The 23,722-nt window shown below is 44.2% G+C and overlaps 1 protein-coding gene across 1 annotated transcript in view; it reads right to left on the minus strand.

Moving 5' to 3' along the window:
* Positions 1-23,722, minus strand: part of TIMELESS (timeless circadian regulator) — a 66,052-nt gene that overhangs the window by 14,943 nt on the left and 27,387 nt on the right. The window contains exons 14-24 of the mRNA XM_056853976.1: positions 18,835-18,963; positions 16,516-16,667; positions 11,867-11,964; positions 9,824-9,947; positions 9,298-9,499; positions 3,271-3,422; positions 2,888-2,973; positions 2,243-2,366; positions 1,995-2,077; positions 1,288-1,430; positions 645-870 (exon numbers count right to left, since the gene is read on the minus strand). Coding sequence (XP_056709954.1) covers positions 645-870; positions 1,288-1,430; positions 1,995-2,077; positions 2,243-2,366; positions 2,888-2,973; positions 3,271-3,422; positions 9,298-9,499; positions 9,824-9,947; positions 11,867-11,964; positions 16,516-16,667; positions 18,835-18,963 — 1,519 coding nt within the window. The remainder of the gene's footprint in view (positions 1-644; positions 871-1,287; positions 1,431-1,994; positions 2,078-2,242; positions 2,367-2,887; positions 2,974-3,270; positions 3,423-9,297; positions 9,500-9,823; positions 9,948-11,866; positions 11,965-16,515; positions 16,668-18,834; positions 18,964-23,722) is intronic.

The raw sequence follows: 23,722 nt of genomic DNA on the forward strand, positions 1-23,722 counted from the left end.
CATGGAGCCTGGTTGAGACAGGGGCAAAGAGGGCATCAGGAAGCAATTTTGTCAATGGCTTTGGAAAGTCGGCAATACCAGTCTTCAGCCAGCTCATCTAAGGAAACACCAGGGGGAATCAGATCCTACAGAGTGCTCTGGAATCCAACTGGATCCATGAGCCTCTGCGGGCAAGCATAAATCTGCTCGCCGCCCAAAAAGGGCGGGGACAGGAAGTCAACCCAGGCCTTCAGGACAAAGAGGTCTGACCACAGTACATCCTCAATTGACATCAGCCCCATATCTATCCCTGACCGATAGATCAAATTCAGCATGTGACCTGCTTGGGCGTGTGAGACCCGAAATGAACAGGGAGAACCCCAGTGCCACCATGGTTGACACCAGGTCCAAGGCCTGCAAAGATGAGGTGACGTCTGCATGGACGTTGAAGTCCCCCCAGCACTATCAGCTTGGGAAACTCCAAGACATCCATAATGCCATCTGCAGAAGGCTCACACACCTGTGCAGGTTCTTGAAGGCAGGGAGTTTGGAAACTGCTATCCATTAGCACCATGGCATTGTGTCAGGATGACAATGGGGAGCACTGCCTCCTTTTCTGCTACAAGGTGAACTTTTCTAAGGAGAATAATCTGCTGGTCTCTCACCTTCTTGCTGCAAACTTCGTATGAGCTCTTGGTAGTCCCTGTCAGAGGCAGCAGCCCCCTTTTTGTTAGTCCACCCATCCAGGGGTCTGTTACACAAGTCACTGCCACCATCCTCCCAGGCTGACTCCACTTCATCCTCACTGTCCAAATCATCCTCTTCCTCATCCTCATCATTAACCTCATCTAGGTCAGGCACCTCAAAGTCCTTGGGGAATACATTTTTGTTCTGAAAGCAATGAAGAAAGACAAGAGTACACCACAGTATAGAGCAGCAACAGACAGAAACAACAAACATCCTTTCCAGTAAGGGAGAAAATACTTTGTTACAGAATACTGATGGTGCAGTTTCTACCAAGGAAATAAAATGTTCCAGACTGAGTAGGGAGAACCTCCCACAGGGCCTTTGGGCTGGAGAACCTCTTGACTATTAGCTGGATGCAAGGATGTTTGGAAGGGAGTTGAAGCGCAAGAGGAAACTTTGCTCTCTCTCTCACACAGCCATTTGGAAAGAGATCAAGCCTGCTTAAGACCTGTACAACTGCCAAGTTTCTAATGTGTATGTACATGCACAAGCAAGCGTGTCATGAGCATGTACATATGTTGTCCAGACACACACAGAGAGAACAAAGGATGGGCACCATACCGCACCAAGGCTGCGAGGCTTGCGCTTGTGTTTCTTGTAAAGCTCCTTACGATCAGATACCAGCCCCATGTTGAGAAGCTTCTCAATAATGCGCGCTTTGGAGCGCTTCGCTGTGATATGCCTCATCACATTGCCTAGGATATCTGCCAAAGGGAAGAGAGACCGGGATAACAAAACCAAGTGTGAATTGGGATGGAGTACGGCTAAATATGACAAGGCAGCTTAGCTCAACCCCCATCCGGACCAACTATTCCCCCCCCCCCACCTTTATGGTCGTGACATGGAGGTAGGCAATGGCACACCACCTCTGAATGTCTCTTGCCTTGAAATCCCTACAGGGTCGCCATAAGTCACCTGTGACTTGACGAGGAAAAATGGTACATGGATATAAAGAGGAGCAGATTATTCTCCTTAGAAAGGCCACCTCCCAAATATTCATTCATTTCATAGCAATGTTTCATAGTATTAATTTCATGGTAATCAGAAACACAGATAGAAAGGTAGGGAGTAAAACAGCAGAAGTAGACAAAAAGGGTTAAAATAGTCACCATTGGGAGAAGATGGTTGGAAAATAATCCTGGCAGAAGAGCAGGCAAGCCCACTGTGAAACATCTGGGTGTGTACCTTTCAGTCATGTCCAGCTTTTCCATCGCTGCCCACCCCTAGCACTCAGAAAGACCCAGGATCTTTCAGCCACCCAGCCTCACCATCTGTGCTCTGGAATTCCTCGAAGAGCCGCTGCAGCTCTTCCTCTTGATCCTGCGTCCACAGGACGATGCGGGTCCTCCTTCTGTAAAAGAAAGCATATCAACATCAGTGACTGTGAAGCTCACCTCCTCCCATGCTCCAGGTTTGAGTAAGCAAGGCTGCAGAGGTCTGCAGCCCACAGCCCAGCACCAAAATCCCTTGGAAGAAAACTTTGCACCCATCCCAAACTCAAAGAAGAATTACCTACCGCTCATGTGGAAAGTCTCGCATGCTGCTTGCTAACCCCAAGCGCACCAGCTGCTTGGCAACCTGTCTTCGAGTCCGGTTGTTGGTCCTCAGGTGTGCCAGGATACTGTTAAGGACATCTTCTCCTGATGAGGGGGGGGAATGGTATGTAATGCCTTAGGAGAAATGGAAATCTTGACACACACACCATCATATATGAAAACAGAAGCAAAAAGTTTCCTACAAAGGGAAGTGCATTTTAAGAGCCCTCCTTCCATATGCAGTGCATTTTAAGAGCCCTCCTTCCACATGCAAACCTTTAGTAGTCATCTGCAGCCCTTTAATAGAGAACCAACAATGGTTAAAGCTTCCATCCCTGGGGGCAATTCTTACCCACCGCATTTGGCTGCTCAAGTAGCCTATGTACAAAGCTGCACAATTCTGGGATCTGGAAACCATGGCTGCTGTAGTTCTCCCTCACCGGAACCACTTCCCACTTGGAAATAAAATGCAGGAATCCTGACTTTCTCTCTCCCCCCACCTCTTATTGCTCGCAGCTGTAGTTCGCAGGGCCAGAGAATAAAATTGAGGGATTCTATTTGGCGTCTAGATTGCATCATCTCTCTCTACCTGCCTAGCTGTTCCCCTTCGGAACTTGAGATGGTACCTTCCACTTCCTTGTACTTGTAGTAGAGTTCCCGAAGTTCCTCCTCTTCGGCCTCAGTCCACTGGCATGCCTTGCGAGAGTTTGAGCTGTTTGTGGCCGGAGACACAGTACTGAGAAAGATTTCTTGACAGTGTTCCAGAGAGTAAAGTGGGAATCAAGACCCAGTTCAGCCTTGTTTAGATATCTGTCCTTATTTGACCTCAGGATACAGCATCCACCCATCCCTGGGACATTATTGTTTTAGAGGGGAATGAACAACTGAAGGAAGGGACCAACAATATCTCATGCTTGTTGTTTCTCTATTGTATGTATTTCTATATCTCCAATAGAGATACAAACCTGATCTACTTTTTTTTGGCCAAGCAGACAAACTATAAACTCACCTTTCTTCTTCCTGCAAAATGCAATAGCCCACAGTCATCTCCCGTACCACGGCCGCACTTTTCCAGAACAACAGTTCCACATAAGCCTTCTTGTTGGTGTATGCCAGTGCACAGAATTTGCCCACAATGTATTTGGCAAAGGTTACCAGCTCCTAGGAATGTGAGGAGAGAGAAAATATTTTCTTTAATTAATATATTTTTTTTAAATCTCATGAGTCAATAGCTCATGCTCTAAGAATATTTCATGGGGTGGAGGGAGAAAACCACAAAGTATATGCCCACACTGTAAAGCAGTCTCAGAGCCCAGGAAGGCCTTTAAAGATTCTGTACCACATTGGAAAAAGCAGGACACACAGTAGATGCTAGTTAACACAGAGAGCAATCTGCTGATTGAGGACTTTTGTGGGGGGCTTATGATCAGAAGACCAAAATATGCAGTGATGACCACAGCCAGCAGTCGGAAGCACACATTGTCCTCGTTCAGTGCAGCAGCACAGCCCACAGCATGCCGTGCCTCCTGTCCCACCAGCAGCATGCCCTACCCCAGCGAGCCCTCAAGCCCGCTGGCCACGGGAATCCTCAGCGGAGCATGGCAACGGGCAGATCCCAAGTGCTGCAGGGAAAGCCAGCTGATCCAACTCACAAGGGAGTAACGCACGTAGGTCTGTCGGCTCAAAAACGTTCGGTTTTTGGAGCATTTTGGTTTTTGGATTTTCGCACAAGGGATACTCGACCTGTACTAAGGCATTAGTATTATATTGCAGGAAAAGGCTGAAGCTGAGAGTAGGACCTTGATGAAGTCACTTAAGAGCGACACTTCCTGTTTGAGTCTCTTAGCCAGTATGTTTATGTAGGCCTCAGTTATATCATCATCACTGCTGTTTTTCTGTATTCAAAATACACTTCCTTTATTGTTGCCCACTGGTATTATGGAGTTGGTGTTAATTTCTTTGTACTATTGATGATCATTAGATCTACTCACAGTGACCAAAAGCTGCAAGCTACAAAGAAACCAAGTAACTAAAACCCAACATTAACTCTATCCCTCTAGTGCAGGGGTGGGGAACCTTTTTCCTGCCGAGGGCCATTTTCACATTTATAACATTGTTCGGGGGCCATACCAGGCATAGATCTCCCGGTGTGGGGGAGGGGGGGAAAGAGGCTAGGGTTGCAAGATCTCCAGCCACCACCTGGAGGTTTGCAAGAAAGAGAGAAAGAGAGAGAGAAAGAGAGAGAGAGAGAGAGAGGGGGGGGGAGGAAGGAAGGAAGGAAAGAAAAGAAGGGAAGAAGGGAAAAAAGGAAAGAAGGAAAGAAGGAAAGAAAGAAGGGAGGGGAGGGAAGGAAGGAAAGAAAGAAAGAAAAGAAGGGAAGGAAGGAAAGTAAGGGAAGGGAAGAAAGAAGGGAAGAAGCAAGGAAGGAGGGAAGGGAGGAAAGTAAGAAGGGAAGGAAGGAAAGAAAGAAAAAAAGGAAGGAAGGAAAGAGAGGGTGGGAGGCTTCTCCCCCCCACACACACAAGCACTCACCAGCTGCCTGGGGATCTCCGCACACACGCACATACACGAGGAGGGCTGGGGGAGGGGGACCCTCCTGCAGCAGCGCAGCAAGAGCGCAGGCTGGGGGAATGAAGCACAGGGAGGGCTGGACCCTTTGGCGGCGGCGGGAAGGGAAAGAAAGAAAGAGGGAGGGGAGGGAGGGAGGGAGGGAGGGAAGGAAGGAAGGAAGGAAGGAAGGAAGGAAGGAAGGAAGGAAGGAAGAAAGGAAGAAAGGAAGAAAGGAAGAAAGGAAGAAAGAAAGAAAGAAAGAAAGAAAGAAAGAAAGAAAGAAAGAAAGAAAGAAAGAAAGAAAGAAAGAAAGAGGGGGGAGGGGAAGGAAGGAAGGAAAGAAAAGAAGGGAAGGAAGGAGGGGAAAAGGAAGGAGGGAAGGGAAGGGAGGAAAGTAAGAAGGGAAGGAAGGAAGGAAAGAAAAAAAGGAAGGAAGGAAAGAGGGTGGGAGGCTTCTCCCCCCACACACACAAGCACTCACCAGCACCCCGGGGATCTCCGCACACACGCACATACACGGGAAGGGCTGGGGAGGGGACCCTCCGGCGGCAGCGCTGCAAGAGCGCAGGCTGGGGGAATGAAGCACAGGGAGGGCTGGACCCTTTGGCGGCGGCCGGAAGGGAAAAAAGAGGGAGGGGAGGGAAGGAAGGAAGGAAAGAAAAGGGAGGGAAAGAAAGAAAAGAAAGAGGGAAAGAAAGAAAGAAAAGAAAGAGGGAAAGAAAGAAAAGAAAGAGGGAAAGAAAGAGGGAAAGAAAGAAAGAAAGAAAGAAAGAAAGAAAGAAAGAAAGAAAGAGGGAAAGAGGGAAAGAAAGAAAGAAAGAAAGAGGGAAAGAAAGAAAGAGGGAAAGAAAGAAAGAGGGAAAGAAAGAAAGAGGGAAAGAAAGAAAGAGGGAAAGAAAGAAAGAAAGAAAGAAAGAAAGAAAGAAAGAAAGAAAGAAAGAAAGAAAGAAGGAAAGAGGGAAAGAGGGAAAGAGGGAAAGAAAGAAAGAAAGAAAGAAAGAAAGAAAGAAAGAAAGAAAGAAAGAGGGAAAGAAAGAAAGAGGGAAAGAGGGAAAGAAAGAAAGAAAGAAAGAAAGAAAGAGGGAAAGAAAGAAAGAAAGAAAGAAAGAAAGAAAGAAAGAAAGAAAGAAAGAAAGAAAGAAGGAAAGAGGGAAAGAAAGAAAGAAAGAAAGAAAGAAGGAAAGAGGGAAAGAAAGAAAGAAAGAAAGAAAGAAAGAAAGAGGGAAAGAGGGAAAGAAAGAAAGAAAGAAAGAAAGAAAGAAAGAAAGAAAGAAAGAAAGAAAGAAAGAAAGAAAGAGGGAAAGAAAGAAAGAAAGAGGGAAAGAAAGAAGGAAAGAGGGAAAGAGGGAAAGAGGGAAAGAGGGAAAGAGGGAAAGAGGGAAAGAGGGAAAGAAAGAAAGAAAGAAAGAAAGAAAGAAAGAAAGAAAGAAAGAAAGAAAGAAAGAAAGAAAGAAAGAAAGAAAGAAAGAAAGAGGGGGGAGGGGAAGGAAGGAAAGAAAGAAAAGAAGGGAAGGAAGGAGGGGAGAAGGAAGGAGGGAAGGGAGGAAAGTAAGAAGGGAAGGAAGGAAGGAAAGAAAAAAAGGAAGGAAGGAAAGAGGGTGGGAGGCTTCTCCCCACACACACACACACAAGCACTCACCAGCAGCCCGGGGATCTCCGCACACACGCACATACACGGGGAGGGCTGGGGAGGGGACCCTCCGGCGGCAGCGCAGCAAGCGCGCAGGCCAGGGGAATGAAGCACAGGGAGGGCTGGACCCTGTGGAAGCGGCGGCGCGGGAAGGGAAGGATAAGAAAGAGGGAGGGGAGGGAAGGAAGGAAGGAAAGGAAGGAAGGAAAGGAAAGAAGGGAGGGAAAGGAAGAAAGAAAGAAAGAAAGAAAGAAAGAAAGAAAGAAAGAAAGAAAGAAAGAAAGAAAGAAAGAAAGAAAGAAAGAAAGAAAGAAAGAAAGAAAGAAAAGGGAGGGTGGGAGGCCTCCCCCCCACACACCCACGCACTCACCAGCGGCCCGGGGATCTCGCGCACACACGCACATACACAAGCGCGCAGGCCGGGGGAATGGAGCACGGGGAGGGCTGGCGGGGGACCCTTCGGCGGCGGCGCAGCAAGCGCGTGGGCCAGGGGCTCAAGCAGAGGGAGGGCTGGGCAGGGACCCTCAGCAAGTGGCACGGCAAGCACGCAGGCGGCGGGGGGGGGGAGATGGAGGCAGGGGCCTCTGCTGCCCCAAGAACTCGAGGCCGTGGTGGGGCAAGCGCGCAGGCAGCGGGGGGGGGGGGAATGGAGGCAGGGGCTTCGCCGCAGCAAGAACTCGAGGTAAGCCACTCACTCGCCTGGAAAAAGCCGGTAGGGCACGGGCGAAGGGGAGGGGGCCAAGGAAACACAGTTGGGCTGCTGAGAGAGCTGGCCAGGCACGTGTTTTCTCTCGCGCGCAAGGAACAGGAAGCAGGGAGACTTGGAGGAAACGCCCCCACAATCACCCAATCAACCTCCAGCTTTGTGTGCACGCGCTCCGGCTTCCCAGTGAAGCCCAAAGTGCTGCGATGAGGGCCTGGCTAGCGATAGCTAGCTCCGTGGAGCTCCCCGGCCTCGGCAGGTGGGCTGTGGAGCTCCCGGCCTTGGCAGGCGGGCCGGGGGCCGGACAAAATGATCTCGCGGGCCGGATCCGGCCCGGGGGCCGGAGGTTCCCCACCCCTGCTCTAGTTCTTAAGCCCTGGTAATCTAAAATGAACCCTCTTGCAGTGAAGGCCCATCATGTCAATACAGCAAAAGAGCAGGGCTTTTTGTTCTCAAATAAAATCAAAGACAACATGGATGAAATAAATGAGTAAGCAGCCAAAACCATAGGATGTGTGTATAAAGCGATTCTTTGTCTTGTATCCCCCTTTTTGATTTTCTATCTCTTTCAAAGCTTTGAAACAGAGACAGAAAATCAAAAAGGGGGATACAAGACAAAGAATCGCTTTATACATGAGTCAGACCATTAGGCCATTCAATCCAACAGCAATTTCTCCAATGAGGAGTGGCTCTCCAAAGACCCAGGGAAGGGGCAGGGTTCAGTGATACGGTATGTGCTTTGAGCACTGAAAGTTCAATTGCTGGCATCTCCAGATAAAAGAGGAACTTGGGTAACAGATACTGAGAAAGATCATTCTTTGCTGAGAGCCAGAACAGTTGCTAGTTAGCAATATTGAGCCAGCTGGACTAATGGCCTAACTTGGTATAAGGCAGCTTCATATGTTCATGTTTATACATAAACTTGGATCTTGCAATCACTTGGCAGAAAACACTGACAGGTTGTCTTCCTCTCCCCCGCTTATTTCTGACCCTGGGAAAGTTTATTCTTAAGGTTGGAGGACCAGCATAGATTAGCAGCCACATGGGTTAGGAGGTTACAGTGGGGAGAGGAAAGAGGGCCACTTCTGCCTCTTGCTTGAGCAGTTTCACCCCTGTTCCCCTTCCCACTGTAACCTCCTTACCTGCATAGCTCTAACACTGGGAATAAACTTTCCTGGGGTTGGAAATGTTTGTGGGAGGAGGAAGGGGACAGAAAGGAAGACTGGGATCTGTGCAGAGCCCTTAGAACATGCTCTCCAACTTGGTGCCCGTGGATGCCATGGCACCTGCCAACAACCGTCAAGTGTTTTTAGGAAGTGAGTGAGGCCAGGTAGGACTTTTGGTTCAGCAAGGCTTCTGATTGGTTGTCCAGATTTTTAAAAATGTTCCTTTGGCAGCAACTGCCACCACAGCACAAGAATATGCACTATGTTACTGAAGTTAAGCTGTGGCAATTATTTTGTGGCTGGCTGTAGGGTGGTATAGTGGTTAAGAGTGGTAGTTTGGAGCAGTGGACTCTAATCTGGAGAAACGGGTTTGATTCCCCCTCTCCTCCAGATGAGTGGTGGATGCTAATCTGGTGAACCGAGTTGGTTTCCCCACTCCTACACATGAAGCCAACTGGGTGACTTTGGGCTAGTCACAGTTCTCTGAATTCTCTCAGCCCCACCTACCTCACAAGGTGTCTGTTGTGGGGAGAGGGAGGGAAGGAGATTGTAAGCTGGTTTGATTCTTCCTTAAGTGGTAAGAGAAAGTCGGCATATAAAAACCAATTCTTCTTCTGTGGCATCCATTTTGTTGCTGCCCCCACCATGCCGTGTCAGAATTCCAGATGTCTCCACAGGCTCAAAAAAGTTGGGGACCCCTGACTCAGAAGGTCCTTACACTAGCTCCAACCCATAATGGAGGAGTAATGCATTTGCAGGGCCAAGAAAGTTGTTTGGCTGTGTTCATTTGATTTAGTGTTCTATTGTGATATGTAATTGATTTTGTTTTGAAGCAACTGTCAACAGCTTTGAGTGATGGGATGAGACAGAAAATAAGTTTTAAAAATTCACCCACCCCAGCCTAGCTACTGGATATTCTTTTAATTGGAGTTTCCAATCACACCTGAAAACTGACCCAAACTCACATACCTCTAGCAGGGCCCTCACCTTGTAAGCCCCAGAGGCAGGATCACTAAAGAGCTGGTTAAAGAGGCAGAAGATGGAAAGTTGGAACAGCAGAGCCTCCATCTTGAGGTCATAGGCAATGCGGTGAAGCATCTTCACCACACAGTGGTTGGTGTGGGTGCTATTTTGCTGGTAGTTCTTGAAGAGAAGGGTGTAAACTTTGACCACATTAGCGCTAGCAAACCTGCATGCAAGGATACACACAAGAGACATGCTTAGCATTAAGAAAGTTACAAAATCAAAACTGCAATTCTATGGAAGTACATAATGGTATTAGGCACAGGATTCAACTTCCTAAGAAATCTCAAATTTCATTCTCTTAGGAAGTTTCTAGCATACATGATGGCAAAGATAACAATGACTGGTTGGCGAACGACATACTAAAGTGGCTGGTATAGGAATGCAAAACAAAGGATATCTTTTTGACATTTTAAAACCTTCAAGCCAATAGGACACGAGAGAACAGAAATAGGGCACGTGACACACATACACCTCAAAACTTGCATACCGTTTCACATAGTCCAGAAAGCTGAACTCCTTCTCTGATACTCGTACAGATGCCAGCTCTTCCTCAGTAATCTCTTCTTCCTCAGCTGCCTCTTCAGGTTCATATGTCTCTGGTGCCGCTTGCCCTGGGAATATCAGAAGAGATGTGTAACATTTAAACAATACTGTGTTTACCAGCACCTTTCAAAAGATACTATGCCCTGATTACTCAACCTTTTTGACCCTGTGGGCAGGCATCTTTGCAATTCTAACACAGGGTAATAGGCGCAGGCACAAAATGGCTACCATAGCTTGCCTTCAGCCACACAGTGAAGATTCTTATGCTGTGGTGGCAGCTGCTGCAAAAGCAACATTTTGAAAAATCTGCACAGCCAATCAAATCTCCAATGGCAAATCAGAAGATCTGCTGGGCAAAAGTCCCACACCTGGGCTCACCCACTTTCTAAAAACACTTGGCGAGCACCAGGAAAAGTGTTGGTGCATGCCATGGCACTCACAGGCACCACAGTGGGGACCCCTGTGCTAAGGTATTTCAGTAGTCTTGGTTGAACAGAAGAAAGCCCTTCAGCATTCTCCAAAAGTGGTAAAGGAGATAGTGAGGCTCTTATGTTTAATGCATTCTATACTGCTGCCCAGCAGTAAGACTGATCATTTTTGGATCCAGGCAGCAGCACGGGAAGTGGCTGGATCCTGTGCGGTGCTCACACCACTTGTGGCAGTAAACTGTGTTGCCTGGCCCTGTCTACACTTAATTAAATAACCTGCCCAAAGACAAAATTCTTTTTACAAATTGAACATATTTCAAAAGGAATGTAACTACTACAAGCGAATTAAATACCTGTGGTAACCTGGCCCTCTCTATAAACTGGGAGTCAGCTACCATTCTGACACCTCCTTTCACCCACACAAACTGATTCAGTGGCAACATTATGGTGATGTAAAATGCCTGAACACCACCTCTCCTTCACTCAAAAGCAGCTTACAAACAGGACATTTAAGAGTACACACAATGAAAATAGTAGCAAATGAACACACACAACCTCCAATTCAACAAAGCACCACTAACAATCAGATACCCAGCCTCCACCCCCAAAAGTCAGCTGAAATAAAATCCTCTTGCAGACTTGCTTAATCATGGATAGGGAGGAAAGAACGTCCTCTACTCTCCATAGGAAGATAATTCCATCACCATGGGACCACTACTGTAAAGGCAGTGCTTTTAGGGGCTACGTGTTCCAATCTCACACACTGAAAATACATAAAAGCAAGCTCTGATCTGACAAATGTTACAGGTGTGGTTGCCGAGACTGACTCCAAGGTCTGCAAGTCCCAGATCTTGAAGGGCTTTGAAGCTCAAAACTAGCATTCTAAACTGGATCTGGTTGCACACCTGCAGCCAGACTTCTACTTTTCTCCTTGACAAGCTGCCAGGGAATGCTGCGTGTTTTGGACAAGGGGAAGCTAAAAACCAGGAGCCTCACCTTGTTACATTTGCACTTCAAAGAGCCCTTAACTTGCAGGGGGGGATAATATGAAGATTTTGTAATAATACAACTATGCAAGTGACTGTGTACTGCTGTTTTTGGAAGGGAGAAGGCAGATTGTGCAGGAAAGCCAACGGAAGAGACCCAAAGACCACCTTGCTGTGAGGCAGCACAGTTCATACCCATACAGATCAACCTGGGAAGCCACCAAGGACCGCAAGTATTTATGTACTTCCATTTATACCCTTTTCTCCACAATGGGGACCCAAAGTAGCTTGCAATGTTCTCCGATTCTCTATTTTATCCTCACAACAATCCTGTGAGGCAGGTTAAGTAGAGTGTGCGTGACTGGCCCAAGGCCACCTCAATGAGCTTCCAAGGCAGAGTGAGGATTCAAATCTAGGTCTTCCAAATCCTAGTCTGACACTCTAACCATTACACCATGCTGGCTATCACAGGTCAGCACTAGAGAACAACAAATAAATACCTAGTAATCCCTAGCAGCTATGCCTGACTCTCCCTGTTCCTGCGCTACCTATATATGGAGTGTGGTTACTCACGAGGGAGGCTGGCAAAAAAGATATGTTTCAACAGCTCAACCTCTTCATCTGGAGCAAGGCTTGGAGATCCAAAAACATCCCCTTCAGGCCACACCTCCCTTAGGGGATAGAACAGATATGGGAGGATTAGATGATCACAGCAAGAAGAGCAGGGTTATTATTTCCATTACCCCACAAGTCGAGCACTGAAAAAGGGCAAGTTATAAACAAAATACACATTATTTTTAGACAGCACAAGTTTGTCAAAATACGGAGTCCAGGAAATATTATTACTCCTGTTACTTAGCCACCTTGATAGGCAAAATGGGGGCAGAAAGGTGGGGTACACATTCTGTAAATAAATAAAAGAAACAATGTTATTCATAGACCAACAGACTTTCATTTTGACCTTTGTAAGTGTTTTTAGAAATTCAATCGTTTATCATTCTCGCTAAGATTCCCGCTATATTAGTACACAAATATGTCTGTACAAAGTTGGTGATCTTTTCTTAACTGTGGGCAATCATATTTGTCACTTGACAAGGTTTTTGGAATTCCTTCTGATAAGCCTTAATGAATGTTTGAACAGGACAACCAAAAGACCCTTTTCAACTTTTTTACAGTATTCAGTTGGAAAGCCATCTGTTTCCAACACTTTCTCTAATTGTAAAGTTTTGATGAAGGAGATATTTTAAAAACCCTGACATATCCATTATTGGGTCCTTCTGTACTCCATGGCCCATTCATTTTCCTGCACACACTTAGTCTATGCCTCTGACATAGTGCTGTCTGCCCCCCCCCACACACACTAACAACCCTGCCTGTCTTGAGGCTTGGTGCATTCACAGGGGTAGGGGTGTTAAGTACTTTGAGCAGTTAGAACATTAATGAATACCCATAAGACCTCAGCAGTGGAACCAATGGCTGGAAGGTCTTCATTCAATAAACTGAAGCCAGAGCTTTAAACAGGCAACTAAAAAGGTTTCACATACTTCAACCCATGTTTACCTCAGACTTCTTTCAGGTTTTTCTGACTGGATTGAGAGCTGCAAGAACAGTATTTTCTTATAGATCTACTGCAGTTTAATACCATTTGTCTCTGGACAAGAGGGCTAACAGAAATCTTTACAAATGGATAAAACATTACTATCAGTTCAAGAACAGTACCCAGATCAGTCAAGAGTCAGTGTGTTGGAGCCCATGATCTGTGTATGCAGGGACTGCAGGATCTTTCCCACATTCCCCTCTCATAAGAACATAAGAAAGGCCATGCTGGATCAGACCAAGGTCCATCAAGTCCAGCAGTCTGTTCACACAGTGGCCAACCAGGTGCCTCTAGGAAGCTCACAAACAAGACAACTGCAGCAGCACCATCCTGCCTGTGTTCTAAAGCACCTCATACAATAGGCATGCTCCTCTGATCCTGGAGAGAATAGGTATACATCATGACTAGAATCCATTTTTACTAGTAGCCACGAATACCCCTGCCCTCCATGAACATGTCCACTCTCCTCGTAAAGCCTTCCAAGTTGGCAACCATCACCACATCCTGGGGCAGGGAGTTCCACAATTTAACTATGCATTGTGTGAAGAAATACTTCCTTTTATCTGTTTTGAAACTTTCACCCTTCAGCTTCAGCAGATGACTCCGCATTCTAGTATTAGGAGAAAGGGAGAAATGCTTCTCCCTGTCCAATCTTTTCATACCATGCATAATAGACCTCTATCACCGCCCCTTAACCTCCTTCTTTCCAAGCTAAGCATTTTAACCACTGCTCATAGGGCAGTTGCTCTAGTCCCCTGATCATTTTGGTTGCTCTTTTCTGCACCTTCTCACGCTCTGCAATATCCCTTTTTAGGCGTGGTGGCCAGAACTGTACACAGTGTTCCAAGTGTGGCCTCACCATAGATTTGTACAAGGGAGGAAGATAGCAGCATTTTTATTCTCTATTCCTCGTCTAATTATGGCCAGCATGGAATTTGCCTTTTTCACAGCAGCCACACAATGGGTTGACATCTTGATCGAGCTATCCACTACCACTCCAAGATCCTTTTCTTGATCTGTCATTGTCAGCACAGATCCCATCAGTGTATATGTGAAGTTGGGATTCTTTGCCCCATATGCATCCCTTTACACTTGCTCACACTGAATCTCATTTGCCATTTTAATGCCCATTCTTCCAGTTTGTAGAGATCCTTTTGGAGTTCAATTTTGTTTTAACCACCCTAAATAATTTGGTGTGGTCTGCAAACTTGGCCACCTCGCTGGTCACCCCCAACTCCAGGTAACTGATGAACAGGTTGAAAAGCACCGGTCCCAACACAAATCCCTGAGACCCCACTGCTCACATCCCTCCATTGATTCCTACTCTCTGCTTCCTATTTTTCAGCCAGTTCTCAATCCATAAGAGGACTTGTCCTTTTATCCCATGACTATGAAGTTTGCTTAACAATAGGTATAAAAAGAACAACTCTATACCAAATATACAAACCACAAAATCGGTATAGATTACCACACTATTATATCAAGTTCCTAAATAACAATATAAAATTTATAATTCATAACCACATGGTCCAAAATGAATTAACATCAATCATAGACCTAAATGCACACTGCTATTCAAAAGTTCCAAGCAATTCTTATCAATGAGTTCATATATTGTCCTAGCTGTAAACAAAATTATTGTAGACTTTACACAGCAACCTCCACAAGGTCAAGGTGGCCATTTTCGCAAGCACAATTATTAGCTTCTGAAGGAAGCCTTTTTTCCTCTAATAGCTTCCTTCGCTTTACTCGCTAGCCATGGTGGTGAACTCATGGACTTATTAGCAACTTTCCTGACCTGCAGTATACAATCTAGCTGAACCTCTAGTAACGCGGACTTGAGTAACCCCCATGCCTTTTCCAGAGATTTAACCTTCCTAACTGTTCTTTTCAACTTCCTCTTTATCCAGTCAATATAAGGGTAGTTAGTCTCCCATTATTACTACGTTATCACCTTTGCATGCTTCCCTGATTTCATTCTCCTGTTCTAGATTACCCTGAGCCTTTTGGTCAGGGGGCTGATAAAAGTACTAAATTACCTTTGGGGCCCGGAATTGTCTTCCACAAGGATTCTGTGGATGAATCTGCCCTTTTTATTGTTTCTAGTTTATTAGATATTATGCCTTCCTTGATATACATAACAACACCCCTTACAATACGCCCTTTTCTGTCATCTCTCCAGTAGTCCTTTCTGATCCTGGGAAAGTTTATTTCCAGAAGCACAGGAGCTGTGGAGTGTAACAGCCACATAGGTTGGGCTATGGGGAAGGGGACAAAATTGGCCTCTCTTCCATCATCTGGGAAGGGCAAGTGGGAAAGACCCATGACCATCAACAGCTGACATTAGCAGAATCTGTCAAGAAACTGGCTTGCCTAGCAGTCTCTTGGAACACAGGCAGGATGCTGCTGCAGTCGTTTGTGGGCACCTGGTTGGCCCCTGCTGGACTTTATGGGCCTTTGTCTGATCCAGCATGGCTTTTCTTATGTTTTCAGAAACATTTGTTCAGGCTTCTGGTCTAACAAAAACCATAGAAGCTTCTCTCTCTAAGAATTCAAGGTCATGCTGACTACAATTTCAGAGTAGAGAGATAAAAGATGGGAGTCTGACACAGGTATGGATGAAGTTATGGGGCCTAGAGGTTCCAAGGCCAAGATAGCTAGGAGGGAGTTTTGCCTACACATTCCATCTTATTAGCGCAAGGGCCCTTGAACTGGGGAAGGTGGCTTGCTTAACTGGGCCCTGTACAGCTGCAGATTACATTGTCTTATGCTAGCAACACACCTGATTAGTCGAGGTCACCCACTTAGCAAAACTTTTGATTGGTTAATTAGAATCAGGCCAACACACGTTGTTCGGCATACAGGAAGATCTTTCATTGTAGTTTCTGCTCTTTGTGGCTGGAACACCTGCCTTGGACTTTGAAACTGTTTGGACTCAGTCACGTCTTAGGTTAGATATTTAGTATTACTATTTTAACCTTCCTGTTCACTGCTCTTGTATTGTATATTCCTGCACATTCCTTTAATAATCCTTATTAATTATAGTTTGTGGTTTTCTTGGGTTTGGGGGCTTCAATCTGAATCCAGCATCTATTGGCTACAGCTACCAGAGTAATTACAAGATTGACTTCTTGTTTAGACCTGGGAGAGCTGGATGCTTATTCCCTTGGTGACTGGTTGGCGGGTTAGTAAGGGAACTGGTGGTAACACATTGCCCTGGGGTTGTAAGAACTCACGCTCCAGCACTTTGTGGTTTTGTTCTTGACCAACATGTCACCCTTAAGGACTAACTTTTGACAGAATCCAACCCACCTTCTGGACTGTGCTGGAATAAAATGTTTGTACTTTGAAGTTCTCCCTCATACTGAGAACTTCTAGTGACAAGGGATTCCTCCTATCCTCTGGTAGAGGCAGGTCTTCCAAGAGGGGGTAAGGAGCAGAGTTGCCTTCACAGTAGTTACCTTGGCTTCACCCAGGAAGCAGAGCTTCCTGCAGCCCTCTGAAGCTCAGGCTTGGTTCACAATCCTCCTTAGACATTTTGGAAATCAACAGCAGCATAAAGGTCAATGGGCTTTCCACCTCTGAAATAGAAGAGCACTGAGACACCTTCAAGCTGCTTTCTTACCTAGCTGAATGCAAGAGGGACAGTGCTTCGGGTGCTCGGCCAGCCAGCAGGCTGTCCTGGATCCGTACCATGGCATCAGCTCTCTGTTCCTCCAGTGGAACTTCTGATGCTGCATCAAAGGGGACCACGTCCTCTGGAAGAGACTCAGAACCCTGGCGGAGGAAGATATGCAGCATGAATTCCAAAGAAGGATGAAGATGCATCAAGAATCTTCAGAGGAGAAAATGAAATGCTGGTTCATGCATGCATTTTTCTACTCCATCCCCACAGTCCACACTGACTTTTCCAGTCACCCAAGATGATTCCACAAGTGTTCACCCAGTCATAAGAATATTTCAACTTGTGCCTAGGTTGCAGGTCGGCTCAATCAAAATTATGAAGTCTTCTGAAAAAGGGCTGCCCTGAAATCTCAACAATTTACATGGGGTGTTCAATCTTTAAAAAGAGTCAAACTGGGTTTGATGCAGGAGAGAGAGAGACAGAGAAGAAAAATGCTTTTTATAAAGTAACCGAATGCAAATACTCTCAAGCCAAGATATTGCATGAACATTAAACCTACATTGTAACTGCCAACTATTAGATCTCTTTAGAGAAATGAAGACTTTGAAAACAGGAGAATGAAAACTAGATGACAGGAGCGTTCTAGTTGTCAACAGTCACAGAATGGTCACCAACCTAGGAATCACATCATTAGGAATCACATCAAACCAAAATTGAACTGTCTTGCAGCATTTTTCAAAAATGCTCCCTTTTGCTATTGTGGACTTATTTAAAACGGTATGCAGATGAAGACTAAAGATTCTGAAAGAAAAAAAGAACTATTCTATTGTTCATACAATATGTGCACACAATGTTTATGTAAGATCAACATTTGTGTTTGTGCAAAGTTAGCCGAATAAGTCATTCATTTAATCATATTACTGATTTCTGTCTGCAAACACTCTTTGTGATGGAAACAATCACAGCCCTAAGAGATTAATTTTATTTTGCTTTGAATACATCACTTTGAGAAACTTGCATGTTTCAAAACAAAGCAAAGCTCTGACAGCTGCTAAAAAGACACTTCTGGATTCTGTTTCCACCTTTCCTGAAGTCTTAGCTCCTGCACCAAGTCTAATCTCTCCCCTCCATCTTCAATATCATCCTACCTAGAATCATAGAGTTGGAAGGTACCACCAGGGTCATCTAGTCCAGCCCACTGAACAATGTAGGAAATTCACAACTACCTCCCCCACACCCCCAGTGATCCCTACTCCATGTCCAGGAGATGGCCAAGATGCCCTCCTTCTCATCATCTGTTTAAGGTAATAGAATCAGCACTGCTGACAGACGGCCATCTAGCCTCTGCTTAAAAACCTCCAGGGAAGGAGAGCTTACCACCTCCCGAGGAAGCCTGTTCCAGAGGAACCGCTCTGTTAGGAAGAATTTTCTAATGTCTAGATGGAAACTCTTTTGATTTAATTTCAACCTGTTGGTTCTGGCCCGACCTTCTGGGGCAACAGAAAACAACTCGGCTCCATCCTCTATATGACAGCCCTTCAAGTACTTGAAGATGGTTATCATATCACCTCTGTCTTCTCTTCAAGCTAAACATACCCAGCTCCTTCAACCTTTCCTCATAGGACTTGGTCTGCAAACTCCTCACCATCTTTGTTGCCCTCCTCTGGACATGTTCCAGCTTGTCTACGTCTTTCTTGAATTGTGGTGCCCAAATCTGAACACAATACTCTAGGTGAGGTCTAACTAGTGCAGAGTAAAGTGATAACATCACTTTGCATGATCTGGACACTATATTTCTGTTGATACAGCCCAGAATCCCATTTGCCTTTTTAGCTACCACATCACACTGCTAACTAATGTTCAGTGTTTGGTCTACTAAGACCCCAAGATCTTTTCACGCACACTACTGCTCAAACAAGTCTGCCCCATCCTATAATTATGGATTTGATTTTTCCTACTTAAATGCAGAACTTTACATTTATCTTTGTGGAAGTGCATTTTATTAGTTTTAGCCCAATTCTCCAGCCTGTCAAGATCATTCTTTATCCTGGCTCTGTCTTCTACCATATTTGTTACCCCTCCCAATTTAGTATCATCTGCTAATTTAATAAGCATCCCCACTATTCCTTCATCCAAATCATTTATAAAGATGTTGAACAACACAGGGCCCAGGACAGATCCCTGAGGCACTCCACTAGTCACTTCTCTCCAAGTGGATGAGGAACCATTAACAAGCACTCTTTGGGTGCAATCTGTCAACCAGTTACAGATCTACCTAACAGTAATAGGATCTAAACCACATTTTCCCAAACATTTTACCTGTGTGAATTTACTGAGATGCTCAACCAGCTTTGGCCACATTTCATCCAGCTCCTCAGGAATTTTGGGCTGCATGTTTGAGGTGGCAGGGCAAGACTGGGGCTTTTTTCTCTGCTTGATCTTCTTGCTCTGCATCAAAGCAATAATTTTGTATTTAGAGAAAGCTTTGATAGAAACAGAACATGGGCTGTTTAATCACTAATTATTTGTAATGTTTAATGAAATGTGTCTTTTTGTGTCCGCACCATTTTCCCTTTGTTTGGTCGCAGAAATGTTTTCCAAGTGTTTAATCTGTTTCCTGTGCTATTAAAGTTGTTTTTGTTAAACGCAATTGGTCTGGCAAAAGAACGCTGGAACGTTGATTTAAAGGAACGTTAAAGTGTTGGACTAACCCCCTTGCTTTGTGCTGGGGCATGAGTTATGTTTCTCCTGGGCGTTTTTTTCTTATGCATTTTGTAGGCAGAGGGGGCAGCAGAGGAGGCAGCAGAGGAAAGAGAGGTCCTCACTTGTGCGATGTATATGTGCGTGTGTTTGGTGTGACTCTGAAAAACACAGTGAGATCGAAAATGCGCGTCTGCAGCTCTCCACTACTCTCCTCATCCGCTTTTTCTTAAGGTGGTCACCAGGAAAAGTGGCAGCCTGAAGATGCTGCTGGCAGAGAAGAGGGGAGGAAGAATCAGAGCCAAGCTGGCTGGTGGCTAGAGCGCATGCCCGAAAGCCAAAAAAGGAGGGGGAGCATCCTGTGTATTACAAATGACATTTTTTAAAAAAATAATTTTTTATTTTCCTTCATTTAATATATCCATATATTAAATATAATAATAGTAATAAAGAGAAAAACAAATAGTATTCTAATTTAACAAATGACTTCCCCCTCTCCCTTTTCCGTCTAAAATTAAATTGTATAATCTTTTGCTAACGAAACTAATCCCAATATTATTTTAATTAATCTGTTCTTGTCATATCGAACATTATAAAATCAATACCCAATATAAAAATTAATACAAAGCATGTATAAAGCATTAGATCAATGAGTATCCTTTAAATGATCCCGTTAAAAAATGATTTTCACAGTACATTCACCAAGCCTCCCATTCCCCCCAAAATTGTTCATTATCATTCTGATTTATCAAAGCTGTAAGCTTTGCCATCTCAGTCAATTCCAGCATCTTTTTTATCCAGTCTTTTTTGTCTGGTATCTCAACTGTCTTCCATTTAGCTGCATACGGTATATCAATCAAGCAGCCGTGGTGGCATAAATCAAAAAAGTTCTATGAGTAAAAATGGTGTCCGGTATCATACTCAATAGCATCATTTCTGGTGTTTTAGGAATATTTTGTTGTAGAATCAACCTTATTTCATTATACCATATTTTTCGCTCCATTAGACGCACCTGACCATAAGATGCCCCCCCCAGCTGGCCGTCGGGGCAGGGAAAGCCGGCTTGCGCTGGAACTGGGAGTTGGGCGGGGCGCACAGAGCCTGCTCGCGTTCCAGCGCGCCCAGCAGGCTCTGTGTGCCCCGCCCACCTCCCAGCGGGCCGTCAGGGCGCACAGAGACGGCTCGCATTGTTCCAGGGCGCCCAGCCGGCTCTGTGCCCCCGCCCGCCTCCCAGCTGGGAGGCAGGGGGGGCACACAGAGCCGGCTGGGCGCGCGGAAGGACATTCAACAATGAAGGACATTCAACAATGAAATAGGTCTATAGTTTGTTACTTTTTCAGGATCTCTTCCAGACTTATGAATTAATGAGATAAAAGCATGTGACCATGTTTCAGGTGACATTCCTGTTTCCATTATTGTATTACAAAGCATCAAAAATGGATTCAGCAGAAATTGTTTAAAGGTACGATAAAACAAAGCTGTTATTCCATCTGGACGAAGAGTTTTATCTGTTTTTTTGCTTATTAAAAGCTTCTTCTAGCTCCTCTAAAGAAATTGACTCATCTATAAGTTTCTGTTGGGCTAATGATAGTTTTTTGATATTTGTAGAATGTAGGGATTTTTCCATTTTTTTAGTTGATATTTCTTCTTTTTGATAGAGTTTAGTATAAAAGGATACAAATTCCTTTTGAATGTCTGTTGTAGTATAAACAGGTCCTTTCGCTGTTTGTAGTTTGGTTATAATTCGTTTTTGAAAGGAGTCCCTCAGCAGAGTTGCCAAAAACTTGCCAGGTTTGTTTGCCTGTTCAAAGTATCTCTGTTTGGCATATTTCAATTTTTTATTCATTTCTTCAGAGACCACAATATTTAACTGATGTTTAAGAGCATTTATCTTCCCTAAAATGATACCTTTTTGATCCTCTCGTAATTCCAAAATCAAATCTTGTTCAAATTTTTGTAAACCTCAAAGTATAGTGTTGGTCAACTGTAACTGCTGTTTCCTCCATGCCGTATTTTTCTGAATCATAAATCCTCTAATCACCGCTTTAAAAGCATCCCATACCATATTCAAGGTGGTTTCTCCGTTCATGTTAATTTCAAAGTAGTCTTTAATCAAAGTAGATAATTCCTTCACAAGTTTCTGATCTTTCAAAAGTATCATTCATTCTCCATCTAAATGCTTGTCGGTTATTCCACTCAAAAGAAATCGGATAGTGATCAGAAAAAGTTCTTGGTACCATGTGTATTTTATGCAATTGTGTAAAAATAGATTTACTTGCCGAAATCATGTCAATCCTGGAATGTGAGTCATGTCTTGCTGAGTAAAAAGTAAATTCTCTAGCTGTCGTGTTCATTGTTCTCCAGATGTCCTGTAGTTGCAAGTCAGCCATCATTTGGCAGAAGGTCTTTGGAAGAATTCCTTCTTTTTCACTTTTAGCCTGGGTTTTCTTGTCCAAAATAGGGGAAATTATTCCATTGAAGTCTCCCATCAATAAAATCTGTTCTTGGGCATGTTGAAGTAGGATCTCATGCAGTTGTTCATAAAATTTAGCTTTCCCCTCATTAGGTGCATAAATTCCAACCACCAATGTTTTTTGGCCCACTATTTTTACTCTAATCATCATTATACAACCTTCTTCGTCTTTATATACAAGTTCAGGGCTCAAACTAGCATGAGCATAAGTGACCACTCCTTTAGTTTTAGTTTTAATTTACATAATGAACACTTGACCCAGCATTTTCCTGTCCAAATATTTTCTATCTTTTTTTGAGATGTGAGTTTCTTGTAGACAAATTAAAGTGTATTTCTGTTTTTGTAAAAATTTGAAGTTCCTCTCTCTTTTGATCTTCTCATTTAAACCATTAAAATTCCATGAAATTACTTTAGCCATGATGAGTCTTTATTTTAGTTATAGTCTTATAGTCTAGTTCCTCCAACTGCTCCCTTCTGTGAAAATCCTCTCGTTCTTCTTTCTCATCCTCCTGCTCATCAAGGACATCTGCAAATTCTCTTTTGTACTTCCTCAAAAATTTTCCAACATCTTGTAATGAGGTGATAGTAGTTCTGACTCCTTTGTACATAAAGGTTAACCCTTGTGGTAGTGTGTGTGTGTGTAAAGTGCCTTCAAGTCGCAGCCGACTTATGGCGACCCCTTATGGGGTTTTCATGGCAAGAGACTAGCAGAGGTGGTTTGCCAGTGCCTTCCTCTGCACAGCAACCCTGGTATTCCTTGGTGGTCTCCCATCCAAATACTAACCAGGGCTGACCCTGCTTAGCAGCTGAGATCTGACGAGATCAGGCTAGCCTGGGCCATCCAGGTCAGGGCCTTGTGGTAGTATCCATCGATATTTTATTTCATTTTTCCGTAATGTTGCAGTAAAGTCTTTAAAGATATTTCTTTTAGACATTAAATGTCTAGGTATATCTTTAAGTAGTATCAAGGTTATTTATCCTACCTTCATAGGCTTGTCATAATGAAGTTTCATGATTGCATCTTTCATCCTGATATCATAGAAGGTGATCATCACATCTCTTGGTTTGGTTTTCTTCAGCATTGCCGGTAGGGGAATCCTGTAAATTCTATTTATTGCATGATCCAAGTCCTGTTCATCTATTTGGGTTAATTCTGCCAAATTCCTTATCATTGCATCTCTAGTATCACCTAAGTCCTCATGGAAGTTACGTAATCGCAGGTTGGATTCTCTGGTTTTCATGTCCATCATAGCCAGCTGGTCTTTAACTGTGTCTTCCTCCACCAGAATTACATTAATTTGTCTCTCATGGCTATCCACTTTCTTCTTGACATCCTTCTGGTCTTCCATCACTTTCTTTAATGATCCATCTAACGTTTTCATATCTGTTTTAATTGTATTGACCTGGATTTTCACATCTTTAGATCTTCTGTTAATTCATTCATTGTTTGAGTCATTGTCTGGGTAAAGCTGTTCATCATGGTAGTCATTTTTTCCATCTGCTTTGACATCTGCTCCTGTTATTTTGACAACTGTTCATGCTTTTTGTTTGGCAAACATATCTTGAATTTTCTTTTCCATATTTGCTTCTTGCGAGGATTCTTTGGGTTTAGATATTGCAGGTGATACTGTATGTATTGATCCAGACCTTTGATGAGTTGAAGACATTTACAGCTGATGCTTTGTTTTAAACGGTTTTGACAAGTCTTAATAAGCGTTGTTTCCAAAGTGTGGGTAGTTTAAGAACTTATGGTAAGCATAATCGCCAAGGTATTTAAGCTTAAAACAGCTTAAAAAAGCACTTTTAAAATTTGAAGTACCATTGAGTTTTCAGGACGCTCTAGGTCAGCAAGCATACAGGAAGTAGGAAGTCAGCCGGAAACGATGGAACCGCGGACCTTCTGTCGTCCCCTTTCTGTAGTTTTTAGTAGCAAACCTCTTAATTCACTTCCAGTCCTGCAGTACCTCTGTCCTTCCTGTCTCCCCGTTATCGACGGCCGTCTTGCAATGCAGTAATGCTGTTTCCTAGAGGTCT

The sequence above is a fragment of the Euleptes europaea genome, chromosome 1 (assembly GCF_029931775.1).
Source record: "Euleptes europaea isolate rEulEur1 chromosome 1, rEulEur1.hap1, whole genome shotgun sequence".
Taxonomy (NCBI): Eukaryota; Metazoa; Chordata; class Lepidosauria; order Squamata; family Sphaerodactylidae; genus Euleptes; species Euleptes europaea.